Source organism: Perognathus longimembris, chromosome 18 (genome assembly GCF_023159225.1).
Source record: "Perognathus longimembris pacificus isolate PPM17 chromosome 18, ASM2315922v1, whole genome shotgun sequence".
NCBI lineage: Eukaryota > Metazoa > Chordata > Mammalia > Rodentia > Heteromyidae > Perognathus > Perognathus longimembris.
Window position 1 is genome coordinate 12534374 of NC_063178.1, and position 22110 is coordinate 12556483.

Genomic DNA, 22110 nt, shown 5'->3' on the forward strand with positions numbered 1-22110 from the left:
ATCCTCCTGGAAGCCTGCGCCTCACCGTGCCACAGGTCAGCACCACGCTGTAGCGTACACGGAAGCCCCCGCCCGCGCGAGGGGGGCCACCTCGGGGAGGAGGGACATGCAGGGCATGCATTACACTCGCACAGCCAGGCAGCCACCAGCTGTGGGCTGTCAGGTTAATGGTCGCAGTAGCAATGGAGACTACAGACAAGGGAAAGTTTAGATCATTAAAACAAAAAAACAAAAAAAAGGAGAAAAAGCAATCTGAACTTTGTGCTGAGCTGGGCAAGAAATGATCAAGAAAACTCTGGCCAGCCTCTTCTCCCTGGGCCATACCTAGCCCTTCCCAGCCCTCCTGTCCTGGACGCCTGACTCGCTCTCAGAGGCCAGCAGCCCCTCGGCAGGGCAGGCTCAGCGCCACCCACCGCTGCCTCCCCAACCCTGCTAAGGGAGCCTGCGTAACCTATAAAACAGGCAATAAAGGGAAAGGTGAACTTTCCCTTCTCAAGCCAACAGTCCTGCCATCTTGAGGATTTTCCAGCTCTTTCTCTCTCCCATGCCTCAATGTAATACTACAGGAGAAAATGAGGACTAGGACTGAATACAGGAAGCACTGACTTGAACTCTTGCTGCTGAATTGGCACACATTTGTAGAGGGTTCTTCTGACTTGTTTCACATGGAGAATAACTACATGGTTTTATCTAGGGCTCTGACCTGGATGGGAGGGGAAAGGTACAATCGACCCTCAGCTTTACAAATAGCCACTTTGGACTTGCAGTCTGAAATCCATGCTCGGAAAGCCAGGCAGTGGAGCCAGGCGGTGTGACCTGGACAGCGAGCCCCACATAGTAGAGAGTGGGGCTATTTAGCAGAGTCCCAAGTCCGTTTTGCTCATCTGTATGGTTCTTTTGTTTGCATGCTAGAGAGTGGTAGGATTTTTGGTGGTACTGGGGCTTGAACCCAAAGCCTCATTTGCTAGGCAGGTGCCCAACCACTTGAGCTTGAGAGCTATACTGCCAGCTCTCTTTTGCTTTATTTTTTTGGATAAGGTCTCACAGATGATGATCATCCAACTGGTGCCTCCCATACAGTAAGATGGCAGGTATGGAGCACCACACTCTGTTTCTATTGATTTAGATAGCGTTTGAGGCTAGCCTCAAACCAGCGCGTGTGTGTGTGTGTGTGTGTGTGTGTGCTGGCCTCAAACCAGCGTGTGTGTGTGTCCCCATGCATGCGCAAGCGGTCCTGGGGCTTTCAACTCAGGGTCTTGGTATTGTTTAACTGCTGCTGCTTGCTTTACTCAAGGCCGGTGCTCTACCACTTGAGCCAGTTATACTTCTGGCTTGTGGCTTGTCTCACAGACTTTCCTGCCTGGGCTGGCTTCGAACTTCAATCCTCAGTTATCAGACTCCTATGAGTAGCTAGCTAGGATAACAGGCATGATTTACCATGCCCAGTCCTGAATAATTTATTTTTGCATGACTCCTCTGAGTTTCTAACGTTTTAAGTAACTGGTTTCTTAAGAAACAATTTATATCCATTTGGTTCATATCTCTAGCAATGCAATCAATCTGTTAAGAGACCCACAACTTTAGGTGGTGGCTCATGTCACAGAGGTAAAGTAGGAGGGTTGTATTTCAAAGCTGGCCCAGGCAAAAGTGAGACCCAATGGTGCTCATAGATTGAGATCTGAGGATTGAGGTTCAAAGCCAGTCCAGGCAAAAAAAGACCATGAGACTCCTATTGCCAATAAACCAGCAAAAAGCCAGAAGTGGGGCTGTGGCTCAACTGGTAGAGTACCAGTCTTCAGCATAAAAGCCAACGAGAGCATGAGATCCTAAAGTTCAAGTCCCAGTAGCAAGAATAAAAAAAAACTGTGAGACCCTATCTGAATTTTTTTTTTTTCCAGAAAAGGCAAATGGTAGAGCATCTAACTAACAAGGTCAAAGCCCTAAGCTCAAACAATAGTACTGAAGGGGGGAAAAAACAACACATTAGGCTTACAAAAATATATCTACAAGACCCACACTTGTTTTGTCAGGGTACTTTCCTTTCTGGGTGATTAAATCTATGACTAGTATGTCAAAACCAAACAAGAATTCACAGCAAACATGAATTAGCATCGTGTTCTGAAGGAGCCAAGGCTATCCCAACCCTATGAGGAGTGGTTTACATTCTACCTAAATAGTGTGGCCAGCATTCTACATGAAGTAATTAATTATCAAATGTTTATTTACATTCCACTACTCACTACTGAAAATGCTTTTTGAAAGGAGATTTATGGAAGCACAATTTCCAAACTCACAGTGACAAAGGAAGGAAAACTCAGCTCTGACAAACTATAATAATAATTAGAATTATTATTATTGCTGGCATTGCTAGGGATCAAACCCAGGGCTTTATGCAAGCTAGGCAATGGCTCTTACCACTGAGCTACACCAACAGTACTATGACAAACCCTTAAATCTATCCACTGATCTTCCTTTGTAGTTCTGGCAGGGATGAAAGGTGAGATGTACACTAGCCGCCATGAAATGTCACTATCACATGAAATAGTGTCCTATCTTATTCCCCGTTGATATGAAACAGCAATGAGGCCCTTCTCACTCGTTGTTTTCCAAATCTAATTCTTAGGGAAAACGTCCATGTCCTCTACCTCAAAAGTCTGTTAAGAAGGGGGCTGGAGTGTAGCTCAGTGGTATAGCACATGCCCTGTAGAGCATAGGGCCCCTGATTCAATCTCAGCACCCTCCCTCCCCGCACACAAACACCAAGGAAAGAACCCAGAGGAATATTTTTATTTTAGTCCTGGGGACAGACTATTGTCTAAATGTAGTCCACTGTAAATTATGGTGTTATCTAGAGTGGGCCTAAGTTTAAAGGGGAGGGGGGTAGGGAGCTGTAGATTTTTAAAAAGATTACAGTGGAGAAAAGCCCTCAATGAAACACTGTAAACTGAGGAGCGCTGGTGGCTCAGGCCTGTAATCCTACCTACTCGGGAGGCTGAGATCTGAGCATCATGGTTCAAAGCCAGCCCAGGCAGGAAAGTCTGTGACAGACTCAGAAAACCAGAAGTGGTGCTGTGGCTCAAAGTGGTAAAGTGCTAGCCTTGAACATAAAAAAGCTTAGGGACGATGCCCAGGCCCTGAGTTCAAGCCCCACGACTGAACCCAAAACCTGTAAACTTGGCCCTAGTTCTAAAAAGGAAAAGAACAAAGCAACTGTTTACTGTAGAAGGTTCCCTCCGGCTCCTGGTACCGTGGTTGGATCCCTTTTCTCACAAGGGCCAGGGTGGGCAGATGAGTCACCAGCCACATAGAGGGAAGAGTGGAAGCTGTGATGAATAAGCAGGCGAGGCCACAACCTCAAGTAGGTGCTGCCACATTTACTGGACAGAGGAACACTTTGGAATGTGGAGCTGGCTCTACAAGCTTGGGTGATAGCCTTCTGAGTTGCCCTGCAAGTCTCATGGGCAGAATCTGCAAGCTTGGGGTGCTAGCCTTCTGTGAGTTATCCTGCAAGTCACCTGAGACCAAGCTGAACATCTAGGGAGGAAGACCCCCCTTCTTTCCCTGCCACAAAGTCACTCAGCGTAATGATGCCTGGGCCTTTCTTGTAAAGCAGGTAATGACAAACCACCTGTGAGAGCTATTTTATAGCGATAATGTGAACTCTGTACAAGAAAAAAACGTTTGCCCTTGGAAGGCAGAGATCTGGAGGATCTTGGTTTGAGGCCAACCCACAGAGGAGGTAAAGATTTAGTGAGACCCCCACCTTAATCAACGGAACAGGTGTGGTTTGTACCTGTGGTCCACACTTCAAAGGACATATAGGTAAGAGGATTACCACACTCAGAGGCTGGCCTAGCACAAAAACACAAGACTCTCTCCAGAAACTAACTGCAGCTAAAGTACTGGAGGGCACGATCAAGTGATGGAATGCCTCTGTCAGGTACAAGGCTCTGAATGCAAACCTCAGCACCTGCCAAAAAATATGAAAACGAAACCTGCACAGTGGTTAATACCTGCACACACCTGCTTTTATAGCAATACTATTCCCTGCATAAAATGATCTCAAGTTAACCTCAGAAGAGCTCTGTGAGTTGGGAAAAAGGAAATGCAATTTACAGACAAGGAAATGGGCCGCACATCGTGTGTGAGCAATAAAGTCAGGCACAAGTTCAAGGTCTGGGGGCATTTCCACCACACACTACCGAGGGAAACCTACTTGGAACTACAACCACCAAACATCTCTGCTGTATTACGCTTCTAATTCTGCCCCCTCCTGTTCTGCCTTCCTGCACCAAGGGGGTTTTGTGTTTACCAGGAGCCTTGTGCACAGGGCTGTGTGTTCTCAGCCAGCATGGGCAATAAGGGTAGGATGGGGTGAGGCGGAGGTAGCTGCCATCTGTTCCACCAGACACTTACCAGGCTTCACTACCCCCAGCTCAGCAGGCTACCTGCCAACTAGGGGCCCCGCTAGATAACATCTGCTTGACAGTAAAATGGATGTTTCTTAAAAGGTTAACATTAGGAGACTGACATCCCCCACCCTTGGCGACATAATGAGGAATAGCCTTGCGGACTGGTCTGATTTAAAGTCATCGTAAGACTTACCCATGGCTGCTCCAGCTGAAATCTGCTGCCAGATGGTGTGGTGCTATGCAGGTAATTAGACAGACACCCAGAAAAATTAAAACGTGAATATCTTCTGAACTACAAGTCATCAAATATTCAGTGTAACTTAAAAAAAAACAACAACAACAACAGCCTAACAAGCTCACAGTGAGTCTATCTTCTACTAGTCTAAGTACTAATGTCCCTGACAGGTAGAATGGACTCTGGTGTTCACAAACACACAAAAGCTCCCGTTGAGAACCTACCTCCAGTTAGTTACTAGCTCATTCAACACGCAGTCACAACAAACCCTGACTCTACCATCATATCATCAGCTCAACGGGGCGCTAAGCTGCCCAAACCCCTCTCCTCTGCAGCAGGACACCCAGGGGAAGGAAAGCGGCTCTCACTTTTGCAGGCTGGTGAATTTTAATCTCCTGGGAATCCGACGCAGAATCAGACTTGGTGCCTCCAGAATTCGGCTTCTCCTTTTTTCTCTTCTGCTTCTTCTTTTTCTTTTTGGCTCCCAAGTCCCCTCCAGGACTTCTGTAAGAAATGTAAGGTGGGTAAAATTAACCAAAGTGGCAAAAAAAGGATTACAGGCATGACTCAAGCAGAAGAGCACTTGCCAGCAAGTACAAGTCTTACTTCAAATTCAATACCACCGGGGCTGGGGATATGGCCTAGTGGCAAGAGCACTTGCCTTGTATACATGAAGCCCTGGGTTCAATTCCCCAGCACCACATGTATAGAAAACGGCCAGAAGTGGCACTGGGGCTCAAGTGGCAGAGTGCTAGCCTTGAGCAAAAAGAAGCCAAGGACAGTGCTCAGGCCCTGAGTCCAAGGCCCAGGACTGGCAAAACAAACAAACAAATTCAATACCACCAACGGGGGAGATATGGGGTGGGGGGGAGATGGGGGGAGAGGTGGGGAATTGAAATATCTTTTACAAAGAAACAAAAATTCAACTTCAAAATTATACTTTTCATTCTCATATATTAATATATTCACTGACACAGTTTTTTTGGTTTTTAAAAAGCTGAACCATCACGCCTATAATCTTGGCTAGTCAGGAGGCTGAGATCTGAGGATCACAGTTCAAAGCCAGCAGGACAGACTGTGAGACTCTTAGCTCCAATTAACCAGAAACTTGAAATCCTTTTCTTTTTTGTTACTCATGAGCTTTAAGCCCTTTGGCTTAAGACTAGTGCTCTACCACTGAGCCGTAGCCCACTTCTGGGCTCGGGCCTTGAGAGTCGACGGACAGGACCGACTCGAACCCAGAATTGGGTTGCAGCTCAGAGCAGTCTCGAACCCACAAGTGAGACACTTTAAGAAAGTGAGAAAAAGAGAGAAAGGAAGGGAGAAAGCGAGAAAAAAAGGACTAGAGAAGAAAGGAGAAGAACCCAGAAATAGAGCTGCGGCTCAAGTCGTGCTAGCCTTAAGCAGAAGCAGCTCCGGGATAGCACCCAAGTACTGAGTTCCGAAGGGTCTGGACGGATGGACAATTAGATACGAACCTAACTACTAGATGGGAAAATGCAGGCACCCAAAGGAGATCACAAAGTCTCTGAGTGAATCCTGCAATTTCCCACCCAGCCCAGAAGACCTGTCAGGATCACAGAAAGTCACTGGATTAAAGCAAGAGGCCATTCCAGCATAAGATGGGTCCAAGAACAGTTTCTGAAGCAACTGACCCTGGTCCCTGGCCCAGGTTCCGTGGGCCTCTCCTCACCTCAGGGCTGGTGCAGGCGAGGGACTACACACTTCAACAAAAACCCATGCAAGTAGGAAAAAGTCTTGTCCTCTCACTCTAGGGGTGACCCCGCCCCTCTTTTGGTCTATTAAAAATGTATTTCATTCCTAATTAAGTTTCTTATTACTTTCCCTAAGAGAAAGGAAAAAAAAACGACAATTGACCTTGTAAGGTCAGTAAAGAAGTTTACTAAATCAGGACCCAAAGGTAAGACGTTTAAGAAAAAAATGTAATAACTGAGCTACATCACAGCAAATGGTTATTATTAAGAAAATTTAAGTCTAGGCTGAGGTGTCCGTGAATCTCAGCAATGAAGAAGTGGAGACAGGAAGACTGGGGTTCAAGCCAGCTCAGTCTAAGAGAAAACGTGACTATTGGTGTGGTTTGGATATTCTAGTAAACGCTAGCTTTGGGAAATGGGAGGTAGCAAGGTCTGAGGCTGACTGGCAAAAATTATCAAATAACCAAGATCCAGCAGGTCAAAGGTGGCTCATATCTACAATCCTAGCAACTCAGGAGGCTGAGATCTGAAGGTCTTGGGTCCAAGCCAGCCCAGTCTGATAGGAAAGCTTATGAGACTCATATCTTCAATTAACTAACAAAAAAGCCATACATGGAAGCTGTGGCTCAAGTAGTAGAGTACTAGCCTTTGGGCACAAAAGCTCAGGGGCAGCTCCAGGCCTTGAGTTCAAGCCCCAGGAGTGGCAAAAACAAAACAAAACAAAATCCTATCTGAAAACTAAACTAAAGCAAAAAGGCCTGGGTAGAATGCTTGCTTAGCAATGTAAGGTCCTGAGTTTTATCTCGTTATCACCAAAGACAATTTTTTTTCACCTACTTAGTGAGATAAAATATTTACAACACAGAGAAACAACTATCAGTATCCAGATAATAAAATCCCCCAATACATTTTCTCTCTCGTTAGTGTAGAAGCATCAACATATCCCTATCCTGGCCAGCAGCACAGGTGTTAGCCAGGATCGGGCCTGATCCTGGTTTCTTACTTTGAGTGTTATCTAACCCCCCCATGCAAGCTGCTTCCATTAACTATAGAGGGAGGTTCAATCAATAGTACTAGGATAAACTGTATGGAAGTGTCAACACATATAAACAGTAGCTGGTATAGAAAAGCCACTCAGTACTGTATAGGATGACAATCTGGCCTTTTAATTTTCTTCTTGCTGCCTAACTAAAGCTGTATTAGCCTCCCTGGCTGCCTCCCTCTAGCCAGAAAGTAAGTTCCACCATACAAGACTTCCCATTGTACTCCTGCTCCTGTACCCTGGACAGGATCTGCCATCTACCCTTAATAAATATTTGCTGGATGAATGTGAAACCAATGTCTAAAAATCAATAAGAAAAGGACAAAAGGCTGATGGAGGAATGAGCTGCGGATCTGAATAAGCACTTCACAGAAGACGAGAGCCCAGCAGCCAATGAGCCTCTAAAAAGAGGCTGCATTTATAGCCAGTGATGTGGCAACAAAGTCTAATACTATTTATTAGAAGAATGTAAGGAAAGAGAACGCTCAGACGCCGCTGGTAAATGTAAACTAAAGCAGTCACTGGGAGAACAATCTGGCACTGCCGCTGTCTTCATCATCAGCGCGCATCAACATCACACATCACCACTGCCATCAACACCTCCACCCAACACCATCACTATCATTACTACCATCACCATTATTGCCACCTCCACCACATTACATCACCACTGTGATCTCCCCACTAATATGACCATCACCACCCACCCCCACCTCACAGGTCATCACCAAGGAAGAACTTAAGAGCAATTCCTATATGTGGCAGGTGTTGTACAAAGCACTGGAGATAATGAAATTGCAAAACGTCACTACTTTGAGGTAAGTTCTATTACTATTTCTTTTATAGAAAAGGAACCGGAAATACAGAGAGGATAAATAACTCTCTGAAAGTTACATGGCTAACAATGACAAAACTCAGTTTGGATCCAGACAGAGTACATAATTACTATACTAATTGCCTTTTATTTATGCATTTCTACTGAGTGATATTTCTATCTTCGTAGATATTCACTGGAAACTCTTAGAGCTTCTGTGAACTGCCTATTCAAAATCTTTTTTTTTTTTTTGGTTGGTCATGGGGCTCAAACTCTGGGCCTGGGCACTGTCCCTGAGCTCTTTCTTCAGTTCAAGGCCAGCACTCTATACCACTTTGAGCCACAACACCACTTACAGTTTTCTCATGGTTAGTTGGAGGGAAGAGAGAGTATCATGGAGTTTTCTGTCCAGACTGGCTTTGAACCGTGATCCTCAGATCTCAGCCTCCTGAGTAGCTAAGATTAACAGGTGTGAGCTACGGGCACGTGGCCTATTCAGCATCTTTGAGCACTTCTTTTTAGCCTTTGTGTGTGGTTAAGTTATCCTAGGTCTCAGATTGCAGGCAGATGCTGGTGCTTGGACCAAAATGTCCAATCACTCTCTACTGGTAAGCAGGAAATACAAGGTTTTCAATCCGTTTATGAAAAACAATAAAGGCAGCCCAAACTCTGTGATACTAGCCTGCAGATGAATAACCATTCAAAGCCACAGTGGGGCAAGTTGGCTGAGTTGGAGACAAATGACCCACTGTACTGGCCAATGAGTGTCCTTACCCCTGTCAGGCCACCCATTGGACACATTACTCTGGCCACCCGGTTCAATAATGGGCTTTGCTTGAAAGCTCAGTTCTTTTTTTTGGTTTGTTTGTTTGCCAGTCCTGGGGCTTGAACTCAGGGCCTGAGCACTGTCCTGGCTTCTTTTTGCTCAAGGCTAGCACTCTACCACTTGAGCCCCAGCGCCACTTCTGGCCTTTTCTATATATGTGGTGCTGAGCAATGGAACCCAGGGCTTCATGTATGTGAGGCAAGCACTTTCCCAGCCCCACAAGCGCAGTTCTTAAAGTCATAGAGGTTTGTTTTTGTGAGTGGCTGATCTGTGTAGGTCAGATATCAATTTCTATACCCTATTCCCAAAGTGTAAGTAAGCACCCAACCTTCCACCAGCTCTCAACATGTGGTTCCTTCAAGTCTTAATCTAAAGGAGGTTATCAAGCTGGGAGTGGTGGCTTACTCCTATAATCGTAGCGACTTGGAAGCCTGAGATCTGAGGATGGAAGTTCAAAGACAGCCCAAGCAGGAAAATCTGTGAGACTCTCTCTTATCTGCAATCAACCCTAAAAAAGCTGAAAATGGAGCTGTGGTTCAAGTGGTAGGGCAAAAAGGCTCAGGGCTCAGGGGACAGTGCTCAAACTCCAACTTCAAGTCCCAAGACCAGCGCGCATGCACACGCACACACACGAGGATTCAGCCTTTTCCTGAGCACGCCCCTTTCTCCTCCCAGGCTTGATTGTTCAAGCCACACCACGTCTAGTCAAAACAGCAAGTTATGAAAGAGCTGATGACTCAGCCCACAGTGGCCCCGGAAAGTGTGTCTAGTGATGGGCAGAGATCATTATAAACACCAGTCAAGCAGGCAGGTGCTATAGCTCCCAAGGCTAAAGTTTTGGGTAAAGGTGACTGTGGGGACAAACAACAATTTCAATGTTTACACGGCTCTCAGCAGCCCAGTAGCGGCTCCTGGCCATGGAGGGACAATAAGTCCCCGCCTGGTCTAGCCAATCCTTTTCCAGAGATAGTGAGTTGCTTCTATCAATGACCGTGACCACTATGACCGCCACCACTACCGTCACCACCGCAGCAGCAGCACCATCATCATCGTCATCACCCCCACCCCACTGATGATCAATATCATCAACGTCACCATCATCTAAATAGGGGGGAAAATACCAGCATTCTCGCTTTCCGTAACTATTTCACTGCTGTCAATTCTGGTGCAGACTACACAATAAAAACCCTCATTCATTAGCCCAAAACTAGCCTAGCGTTAAGTTCAGTTTGCAAAGTGAGATCTATCATTGCAGGTTGTTCAGAAAGTCCCAGAAAAAAAAAGAAAAGGAATTACTTAAAATAGTTAAGAAAATGTATAGGTTTGGGGGTACTTTTTGGGGGGAGGGAAGAGTTCTCTCAGTCTCATGCTTATGCCCGATTGATCCTTAATTGGTCTTGTGCTTTTACTCAGGTTGGTCTTTCCCCCGCCCCCCCCCCCGCCCCCCCCCCCCCCCCGCCCCCGCTGCCAAGTAGCTGGGATCATAGGCATGAGCCATCAGGCTAGCTCCGGTTCCAAGTTTTATGTACCTATTAAGATCGTTCTGTAAAAGTGAAAGACTTAAGGAAGCACAAATTAGTCAGGCATTCAACAAGTCAACTTTTTAAAAGCTTACTTGTGCACACCTGGGTTAAAACTTTTTCTAAAAGGAAAAGGCCAGGTGTGGATGCACAAGTGTGTAAACCCAACAACTCAGGTGGCAGAGGACAGGCCCGCCCAAGCAAAAAGTTAGTGATATCTCAACAAACAAGCTGGGTGTGGTAGTCTACCTCTGTAGTCCACCCTCCTAGCTACTCAGGAGGTGAAGGTAGGAGGGAAAATAACTAAAAAATAAATGCAAAGAGGGCGGGTGTGGCTCTTGTGGTAGAGTACTATCTAGCCAGTGTGAGGCCTTGAGTTTAATCCCTAGTACCAATAACAAAGAGTCTGGGGGAGAATGGCAGAGTATATCTCTCAGAATAGTCCAAATGAATGAAAAGTTGTTCTGCTTTTATACCCTTGCCTTCACCCTTGCTCAGAAACTTTTTTCCCTCGGTAGAATGACTGATACATGCTAACATGTACCTTTTCTCATTTCTGGGCCTTTCTTAGTTTACTGAAGGAAGATAGTTAAAAGTCACAACTATAGGGGCTGGGGATATGGCCGAGTGGCAAGAGTGCTTGCCTCGTATACATGAAGCCCTGGGTTCGATTCCCCAGCACCACATATACAGAAAACTGCCAGAAGTGGCGCTGTGGCTCAAGTGGCAGAGCAAAAAGAAGTGAGTCTAAGGCCCAAGACTGGCAAAAAAAAAAAGTCACAACTATAATCCTAGCTACTCAGGAGGCCTGAGAATTGCAGTTCAAAGCCAGCACAGGCAGAAAAGTCCATGAGACTCTTATCTACAATTAATCACCCAAAAAAGGCCAAAAGCAAGAGTGTGGCTCAAGTGGTAGAGTGCTAGCCTTAAGAAAAAAACAAAAACAAAAAGCTCAGGGCCTGGAGTTCAAGCCCCAGGACCACCACCAACAACAACAAAAAAACAAACAAACTTTCTGAGATTTCTTGTAACATTGTATCACCTTTGTTATATGTAATAATACTAATGTGTGCCAGCAAAATGAACCACTTGATGTGCTTTTTTTTTTTTTTTTTTTTTTTTTTTTTTTTGGCCAGTCCTGGGCCTTGGACTCAGGGCCTGAGCACTGAGCACTGAGCACTGTCCCTGGCTTCTTCCCGCTCAAGGCTAGCACTCTGCCACTTGAGCCACAGCGCCGCTTCTGGCCGTTTTCTGTATATGTGGTGCTGGGGAATCGAACCTAGGGCCTCGTGTATCCGAGGCAGGCACTCTTGCCACTAGGCTATATCCCCAGCCCCACTTGATGTGCTTTTTAAATTCTATTTCTAAACTCCTTTTCATGCCCAGTTTTCATGTTTTACTTCCTCATTCATCTATCACCCCAATGCTGAAAGAGCTGGTTGCTTCTTTCTTTAAAGACATATCCTGTATTTGAATGATATTTTGGGAGTTTAAGGGATGGGAGGCAGCTGTGCCTTTTTACCTGTGAGGGAGGGAGAGAAAGAAGGCTGCCTGGGTATACAACAAAGCCTACAGGAAGAGAAGCAAGGCCAGTGTACTCTGAAACAGAGGCAGGCTTTTGGCTTAGAGGAGGAAGGGAACCTAGGGGTGACTGCGAGTTGTAGATTGTGTTTATGTGTATGCGTGTATATGTTTGTACTGGGACTTGAGCCCTCACATTTGGCCTTTCCTGGCACTCTACCACTTGAGTCTTGCTGGCTTTTTGTTGTTTAGTTCAAGGTAAGAGTCTCAGATTTGTCTTCTCAGGATGGCTTCAAGCTGCGATCCTCAGATAGCAGCCTCCTGAAAAGCAAGAATCATGGGCATTAGCCACCAACTTGTAGATGTGACATTTCCTACAAGTCTGGCTTGTAGATGGCTTTGGAAAAGGAGAACAACAAAACAAAAGAATAAGGGCTGGGGATATAGCCTAGTGGCAAGAGTGCCTGCCTCGGATACACGAGGCCCTAGGTTCGATTCCCCAGCACCACATATACAGAAAATGGCCAGAAGCGGCACTGTGGCTCGTGGCGGAGTGCTAGCCTTGAGCGGGAAGAAGCCAGGGACAGTGCTCAGGCCCTGAGTCCAAGGCCCAGGACTGGCCAAAAAAAAAATAAATAAATAAAAACAAAAGAATAAAAACAAAAAAATCCTAGTGAAAGACTTCAATAAAGAGAATGAGCTGAGATAACGGATTTGAAGGCCAAACACAGAGAAACAGGTATCACGAGAGGGACCTTGTTTTGCAGGAAGGTAGAGAAAAAGAAAGAAAATTCAACAATTTTTATGGACAAAAATCAAGGTCATCATCAAATACATTAGGCTGTACAAAAGAGCATTTTTTCACCAGGAATCACCACGGTAAGCTTGGAGAAGGGCATTCACATCTCTTCCAAATCTAGAACTGGGCCTTAGGACAGTTAATGAAGTTGTCATCAGCCTCTGTCTCATCATCTGTTGCTATAGTGACGGAGTGACATAACGTGTACACAAGAGAAGCATAAAGCTCATACCATGAGCTCAAATACTGAGCTAGCATGAATTATGGTTCCACAATGGGGCATAGAGGAGGAAGAAAGGGGTCCTAAAATTTCAAGAATTCACCCCAAACTCCAAGAACTAGAAGCAAGAGGTTTTTTTCCTTCGTTGTGGTTTTTCTTTTACTCTTTCTTGTTTATTTCTGTCTTTGGGAGGGTAAAGGAGGAGCAGAGAAATGGCCAAAGTGGCGCTGTGGCTCAAGTGGTAGAGTGCTAGCCTTGAGTAGAAAGAAGCCAGAGACAGTGCTCAGGCTCTGAGTCCCAGGCCCAGCAAAAAAAGAAAGAATGGAGAGACAAAGGGTGAACAAATACAGCACTGGTACTCATCAGACATTATGTTGAAAATGGACTATACAACTTGTGGGTAGGGATGGGAGGAAAAATCTGGGAGAGAGGGAGGGAAGGGGTGACGACATTGCCCAAAGAGAAATATACTCTCATCACCTGACTTATTTAACTACAGCCTCTCTGAACATCACCTTTATTTTTACTTTTATTGTCAAGGTGATGTACAGAGGGTTTACAGTTACATAGGTAGTATGTTTCTTGTCATACTTGTTACACCCTCCCTCATTTTTCTCTCACCTTCTCTCCTTCCCAGCCTGCTAGTTGTACAGTTCCTTTCCAACTTATTGTCTTATGAGTATCGTTACTGCATTGGTTCACCCTTTATTCTTTATCTCACCCTTCTAATGTTCCCTTTACCTTCCCTAATTCAGATAAACATATATACAATACCCAGTGTACCAGAATCATATACAGTAACAACAGGGGATAAGCCATAGGAAATTCACATAGTACATTAAAGATAACAACAACAATAAAATCCTCTTGTTTCCATATCTTGGAGTTCATTTTGCTTAGCCTCATCTTATATAATCACATGTACATAGAGTTGAGCTATTGTATATAGTCCTCTGTTAGGACTATCCTAGACATTTTATGTTTATTTAGTAATTGTTTGGTTTTAGGGACATGGTATAAAGTCATTGACCAAAACTTGTAGAAATATCATTTGAAAAGATGTTTGTTATTTTACAGACACAATCTCTGCTTTTTAGTTTTTTTTGTCTTCCCCACCCCCAACATCCACATATCAGGGAGACCAGGCACCTTTTGAACATCACCTTTATAACAACAATAAAAAATATTTTTTTCAAAAAGGAAAAAAACCTCATCCCAAATGATCTAAAGGCCTCGCCTCTCATAGTCTTTACAATCTAGCACAACCCTGAGGATCTTAGTCCAGCCTTTACGTGTGGGGCTTTGGAAGACATTCAAGATCCAAATTATACCACCACAGACGTCATCATCAAAGTCATGGCCCCACATGGCTGTGTTGTCCCCCATGCCAATCCCTTCCTATCCCCCAACACAGTCCAGCCTGGCTAATCCTCTTATTGGCAAGACACCAATGAGATACTTTCTGGAGAGTGAGCCAAGAAGTACTCTTTAGGCTGGCAGTATTTGACATAGAGAGGGAGGTAGAAAGAGGAAGAAGTCTAGAGAGATATACAGACCCTGGGATCACTGATTCTAATCAGGACCAACCATGCGTCATTTTGATACCACCTGCTGTGTGGGTGACACTGTCCCAAAAGAAGCCTTGAGCGAAAAACCCCAGGGACAGTGCGCAGGTCTTGAGTTCAAAGCCCATGACTGGGGAAAAAAAAAAGGAAAAACACAACAAAAAAGTACTCATTACCTAACTTTTATAACTATAACACTTCTATACATTACCTTGTAACAATAAAAAAATAAAAATTTCCTCCCTGGGCACTGGTGGCTCATGCCTATAATCCTAGCTACTCAGAAGGCTGAGATCTGAGGATTGCAGTTCAAAGCCAGCTCACGCAGCAAAGTCCCTGTGAGACCACTCTTATCTCTAGTTAACAACTCAAAAACTGAAAGTGGTGCTGTGGCTCAAGTGCTAGAGCACTAGCCTTGAGCACAAAGAGGCTCAGGGACAGCACCCAAGGCCCTGAATTCATCTGGACAACAACAAATAATTAAAAATAAAAAAAATATTTTTAAAATTTTTATTTATTGTCAAAGTGATGTACAGAGAGGTTATAGTTTCATATGTTAGGCCTTGGGTACATTTCTTGTACTGTTACCTCCTCCCTCATTCCCCCCCTCCCCCCTCCCTTTTTCCTCTCCCCCCCCCATGAATTGTTCAGTTGTTTTACACCAAATGGTTTTGCAAGTATTGCTTTTAAAAATAAAAATTTCTTAAAAATATTTTACTTGAGCGCACTTGAAGACATTCCATCCACACCACTCAACAGATGCCTTGCAGAACTATGTTCTCCACTTACCAGCCATGAGACCGTAGCCAACTCACTTGTCTCTTTAAGTTCCACTGGCAGCAGAACAAGGGGTCTGCCTAGGCAGATGTTGGAAAGATAGGGAGGGAGACACTAGTGGAAAGAAGCCATCCATGGGAAAAGGACAGCTGCTGAGGACTCCCAGACTTCTGAGAGAGACCATGGTGGGGGGTTATCAGGGCCATGAAGGCCTCATGAAAGAATGGATGTTTGAGAACACCTTTCGTTCGGAGAAGCGGAGGAGGATTAGGAGCACATTCTCCAACAGGACACGCAAGGAAGCCAGGCTTCATGACCTACAGAGAGGCATGACACAGACCAATTCTTTTTGGAGAGCACTGAAGCCTGGCACTGAATTTGGAGCTATTTTCTGCCCTATGCTGTAATTACCGCCCCATTACCCACACCTTCAGTAAGTGGTGTGCACAGGAGCCCCTATTAGTGAGACCTTGCAGTACAAATCAAAGACAGATACACAGTGGTGCTCCACCGAGGTCAAACGCTGAAGAAGAAGAATAGCTAAAGCATCCAAAAGCAGCAGGAGCCCAGTGATGGGGAAGATGGAGGCAGCTTATGTCCCCAAGAAGTTCCATAAACATGTGTTTGCTTGAGTCACTTTGTTTGAGCAGGTGATCCTGCTAGGATCCATGGCTACTGTAATCCATGTACTGTAATCCTAGCTCCTCAGGAGACTCTGAGATCTGAGGATCACAGTTCAAACCAGCCTGGGCAGGAAAGTCCATGAGACTGCAATTAACCATCAAAAAGAAAAAAGCTAGAAGTGGAACTCAGGTGGTAGAGACCTAGTCTTGAGCAAAAATGCTCAGGGACAATTTACGCCCTAGGACCAGCACCAAAAACAAAACAAAACAAGACAAAAACCAATAACAATAACAACCACCACCACCATCAACAAAAACCAGAAAAGGGAGCTGCTGCATCAGGCTAGCAAACTCAGTCCCAGAGTTCAAGCCTCAAGAACCATCCCAATTGTCCAAAAAATGAAATATACTCATTTCCCGACTTATGAAATGCTAACTCCTCTATATACACCTTAATAATAACAACAAGGCTGGGATCTGGCTTAGTGGTAGAGTGCTTGCTTGCCCTGGGTTCCATTCCTCAGTACCATATACACAGAAAAAACCATAAGTTTCACTGTGACACAAGTGGTAGAGTTCTAGCCTTGAGCAAAAGAAGCTCAGAAACAGTGTCCAGGTCCTGAATTCAAGCCCCAGGACTGGCAAAAAAAAAAAAAAAAAGATCAATAATAACAATAAAACTGTGTTTGTTTTTTCTTTAAAGGCTGAGGGTAGGGGGCTGGGAATATGGCATAGTGGCAAGAGTGCTTGCCTCCTACACATGAAGCTCTCAGTTCGATTTCCCAGCACCACATATATGGAAAATGGCCAGAAGGGGCGCTGTGGCTCAAGTGGCAGAGTGCTAGCCTTGAGCGGGAAGAAGCCAGGGTCAGTGCTCAGGCCCTGAGTCCAAGGCCCAGGACTGGCCAAAAAAAAAGGCTGGGGGTAGTCCTATCTACCCTATCTATGTTAATCACACATTAAGCTGTGAATTAACACCTCAAGGAAACAAATTAACTGGGAGTTCTCACTCTCTATATACTTTATTTTTTAATTTCCAATAAGCACATAGCATAACCAATAAAAGTGATTAACATTTTCAAATGCAATAATACCAAAGCAATTTCTTGTATTCCTTGAACCTGGAAAAGAACTGGGTTGTTTTTTCCTTGTGTGTGTGTTGGTCCTGGGGCTTGAGGCTCCAGCTCTACCATTTGTGCTATATATATAGCTCCACTGTTGACTTTTTAGTGGTTAGAGATTAGCATCTGGAATGGTAGAGTGCCACCCATGAGCGAAGAGCAAAAGCCTGAGGCTCTGGGTTCAAGCCTCAGCACAAGCACCAAAAAACGAAACACACAAACAAAAAAGCCTATTGAGAGCTGCCACAAGTTCCTGCTTCTTCCAGCTGATTCTCTACAGCTAAATTCTCATAGTCAACTTCAGAAAGAGATGAAGTTAGATCCACTGCACAAAGCATCATTTCAATACCTCCCTACTCCCCAATTAGGATGGAAGGAGAGTGATTGTATCTTTATTAAAAGAATTCCAGGCTGTAGTGGCGAGAGTGCTTGCCTCGTATACATGAGGCCCTGGGTTCGATTCCCCAGCACCACATATACAGAAAATGGCCAGAAGTGGCGCTGTGGCTCAAGTGGCAGAGTGCTAGCCTTGAGCAAAAAGAAGCCAGGGACAGTGCTCAGGCCCTGAGTCCAAGGCCCAGGACTGGCAAAAAAAAAAAAAAAAAAAAAGAAAAAGAATTCCAGGCTGGGTGCTGGCAGCTCACACCTAATCGGGAGACAGATGTGAGAATCACTGTTAGAAGCTAGCCTGTGCAGGAAAGCGGTGGGCTTACCTCCAATTAACTTCCAAAACAGCTGTATTTCAAGTGGCAGAGAGCTACCCTAATAAGCAAGAAGCTCAGAGTTCAATGCTCAGTACAAAAAAAACACAAAATCCAGTGTTCATTTTGTGAAATGCCAGGTATGTTTGAGGAAAAAAAATGGATTTAAATGTTTTAGCCCTCAACCACAAACTATGCCCTATTTACCCCAAGGGCTTAAATTAGTCATTTATCTGGCAAGAAATACATATTCATGTTTATTCTTGTTTCCTACCTACATATTCTTGGCAGCTATTTCATTTAGTGAACACTGATAGGATAGCATACTATTGGTTTTATTTAAGCATAAAACATCTCATTTTACTTCATTATGATCCATAAAATGAGATACTTCTTTTTAGTTCAGAAAGTAAATTCTAGAAAATAACACACAGCATAATTTTTAGACTTCGGTGAAAAGCAAAGATTTCCTTGGGTGATTTTCTTTTTTCTTTTTCTGTGCTGATATTGGGAGTTGAAGTCAGGGTCTGGACCTGTCCTTTAGCTTTTTGCACTCAAGCCTGGTGTTCTACCACACCTCCACTTCTGGCTTTTTATGGTGATTAACTGGACATGAGTCTCATGGACCTTTTTATACCAGGGCTGGTGCAGGCTTTGAACCTCAGTCTTTTTTATCTCAGCCTCCTAAGTAGCTCATCTTATAGGCAAAAGCCATTGGAGCATGGCTGGTATTTTCTTTTCTTTTTTTTTTTTGCCAGTCTTGGACCTTGGACTCAGGGCCTGAGCATTCACTGTCCCTGTCTTCTTTTTGCTCAAGGCTAGGACTCTGCCACCAGGGCCACAGCGCCACTTCTGGCCATTTTCTATATATGTGGTACCGGGGAATCCAACCCAGGGCTTCATGTATACAAGGCAAGTACTCTAGCCACTAGGCCATATTCCCAGCCTGGTATTTTCCTTTCAATTGAGGCTGTGGTTTCTGCTCTGTATTACTTAAGACATCTAAATGCATACAGTGAATGGTGGGTAAGCTAATTCCCTCGGACCACAAGGCTGCTGTTGAGCGAATTACTACTGCTGGGTATATTGAGTGTTTATTTCCAGCCTCAGATCTTGATAATTTGTCTATTAAAGGTGAGCCTTTCACCTACCCATTCCTCCAATTTGTAACTTATTTAAACTGATTAAGAATAAAGAGGCGAAACTGTAGAGGAGTCTTCTAAGCTTTAACATCTACAAACTCAAGCAACTTAAAGAAAACATAGCTTTCTATTGAGCAAAACACATACTTGAGCCAAATAAATCACAATTCACTCCCCCCAAACCTGGCACATTGTCTATATGCCAATTAAAAAAAAAAGTACGGGCTGGGAATATGGCCTAGTGGCAGAGTGCTTGCCTCATATAGATGAAGCCCTGGGTTTGATTCCTCAGCACCACATACACAGAAAAGGCCAGAAGTGGCTCAAGTGGTAGAGTGCTAGCCTTGGGCAAAAGAAGCCAGGGACAGTGCTCAGGCCCTGAGTCCAAGCCTCAGGACTGGTAAAAAAAAAAAAAAAAAAAGTAGTCCAACAAGAGCAGCAACTTGGAGTTTTACTAATCTCCTTACATTTTAGTAGACTACAATAAATCTATTATATTAGTCCTTTCCCCTTAGAAGCTGTTATCACATCTGCTCTTGGTTAAACTATTTCAGAAATCCACTGGGCATCTCTAAGTTGTTTTTTTTTTCTCTAAGTTTTGATTAACTGTGCTACCATATAATTAATAGACTGATGTGCAAAACTGGAAACCTCAAAAGAGAATCTCAAGATGCCTTTGGATGCTATTCTGGAAGCTTCCTTCATGTAGTCTGTTGCAAGGTGTCAGGGGACATCTTGTCCCAGATCGATGGGAACAGGGGCCAGAAATTCTTCATGCCATGGACATTATTGATTATGTAAGTAAAGAAGCCCTGACCAAGCCAGCACTATTGGCTCATGCCTGAAATCCTAGTTACCCAGGAATCTGAGATCAGAAGGATCCTGTTTGAAGCCAAATCCATGAGAAAAGTCCAGACGATTCTATCTTCAAAATAACCAGAAAAGAGAAGTGAGGTGAAGAGGTGGCTCAAGTGGTAATCATCAGCTTAGAGAGGAAGGCCCAGAGTCCAAGCTAGAATATGGATTAAACAGAGATCAATATGCAGAAATGGAGGTAAAGAGAAATCCAGAAAGATAATAGGCAGGTGCTGGAGTTATCTCAGTAATCCATCAGACTGTATTAGGACATACTTCTGGCAACAGCTATTGTTTCAGAAACACATTTCTATTTAGTTTCTACTGCTGCATAAACAGAACCCAGGCTTGGATTTCTGTGCAATTTCCTTTCTTCTCTAAAAAAAGAAAAGAAAAAAATCTATACTTGAATAATATTTAATATTCAGTGCTTACAGCTGCTACTTTAGTGTTCCCTGCAAAAAAAAATTTTTAAGTGACTTGCCAAAGGGGGAGATTTATGTAGTCAGCTTTTCCTTTTCTTGATATGCTACTTAATATTTAATAACGCATTAAAGGTTAATAAAGGTGCCTTTCTTAAATAAATCTTACAATGGATGTTTTAAAAGGCAGGCATGATTCGCACGCTTTTGCCATGGGGAGCCTCTCTCTGAGCGCTGAATAAATAGCCATCTGTGACTCAGGCTTGCCTACCGTGTGTCTGAGGCTGACCCACTTCTCCCGTCACCACGGCTCACCAAAACCTCACTTCTAAGGGACAGCGATCACCGATCTGAGTCGCAAGGCCTAGTCTGGATCCCACAGGGTGAAAAAAAAAAAAGGGTGAGGAGGCAGACAGGCACCTATAACAGGGCATGGGAGCTTTATGCCAAAGCAGAGAGAGAGAGACAGAGACAGACAGAGACAGATAGGGGGAGACTCCGATGGACAGAAAGATGGGGGGGGGAGAGACCGACAGAGACAGAGAGGCAGAAAGAGATGGGGGGGGAGAGAGATACACCAACAGAGAGAGAGGGAGGGACTGACAGAGAAACAGAAAGATAGGGGGAGAGGGAGAGGGGGGAGAGAGAGGGAAGGAGAGAGGGGGAAGGAGAGAGGGAGAGAGAGAGGGAGAGGGAGAGAGAGAGGGAGAGGGAGAGAGAGAGAGGGAGAGGGAGGAGAGGAGAGAGGGAGGGAGAGAGAGAGAAAAAGAAAGAGAGAAAGAGAAAGAAAGAGAGGAGAGGAGAGAGAGAACTTCCACAGCAGCCTTAACCAGACGCCTTCTTTTCCAGCCGGGCGCAGATGGAGAAGAGGAAGCCAGGGATCCAGACGCAGGTCGAGGGCGTCCCCACCCCAGGCGGTACCTCTGGGGTTCTGGAGCCGGGGACGGACGCGGCGGGGTCCGCGGACCTCGGCCCCGCTCGGGCGCAGCCCCCGGCCCCCCCAGCACCTCGGCGGCCCCCCGGGCTCGTCCAGACCCCGCAGAACTTTGCGCGCTCGGCCGCCGCCCCCCCCCCCACACCCCGCAAGCCGCCGCGGGGCGCGCGTCCGCCCCGCGCCCGTCCGTGGGCGGCGGGCTGGGGGGAGGGGGACGGAGCGGGTGCGGAGGGACCCGGGCGGGAGTGGGAAAGGGACGAGGAGGCGGAGCGGCGCCCCACGCCGCTACAAAGGGAAGGGCGTCGCGCCCGGTCCCCGGCGCCCACCGGCGATCACGAGGCGGGCCGGGCCGCGGGCGGCGGCGGACGAACCCCGCAGGCCGGGAGGACGCGCGGCAGGTGACAGCCGCGCCGCCGGTGCCCGGCCCGGGGTCCTCGGCTCCCCACCCGGCCCGGGCCTCGCCGGCACCACTACTGCCCGGCCCTCACAAGGGTATAGAGCCCGGGAGACGCCACCACCAGCAAGCCGGGGCGGCCGCGAAGCCCCGGCGCGCGCGCGCGCGCGGGACACCGGTCCTCGCCCGGCCGCGCCCGGGAACGCCCGCGTGCGAGCGCCGACTCCTACCTACCCTTTGGTGAGCTCGGCTTCCTCTTCATTGTCCCCGTCGATCCCGCACGTGTCCTGGTCGTCCAGCTCCAGGCTCTGCTGGCTGGCCGCAGACTCGCTGTCCTCCGCCATCGCGGCGGCGGCGGCGCCGGCTGGGGAGGTGGCGCTCGGAGCGGCGGGCGCGGCGCGGCGCGGCGGGGCGGGCACCGGGGCAGCTCCCTCTAGTGCCGCTTGCGGCCGGGAGCCCAGTCCGGAGACTG

The 22110-nt window shown here is 46.0% G+C and overlaps 1 protein-coding gene across 2 annotated transcripts in view; it reads right to left on the reverse strand.

Moving 5' to 3' along the window:
• Window positions 1-22030, reverse strand: part of Nmt2 (N-myristoyltransferase 2) — a 32910-nt gene extending 10880 nt beyond the window's left edge. Inside the window, exons 1-3 of one of the 2 annotated variants that reach the window (XM_048367762.1) lie at window positions 21873-22000; window positions 5016-5151; window positions 4606-4648 (exon numbers count right to left, since the gene is read on the reverse strand). In XM_048367762.1, the coding sequence (XP_048223719.1) occupies window positions 4606-4648; window positions 5016-5151; window positions 21873-21900 (207 nt within the window). In that variant the 5' untranslated portion in view covers window positions 21901-22000. Of the gene's footprint in view, window positions 1-4605; window positions 4649-5015; window positions 5152-21872 lie in introns of both variants that reach the window. The other variant, XM_048367761.1, reaches the window with a different exon arrangement.
• Window positions 22031-22110: the final 80 nt, after the last annotated feature.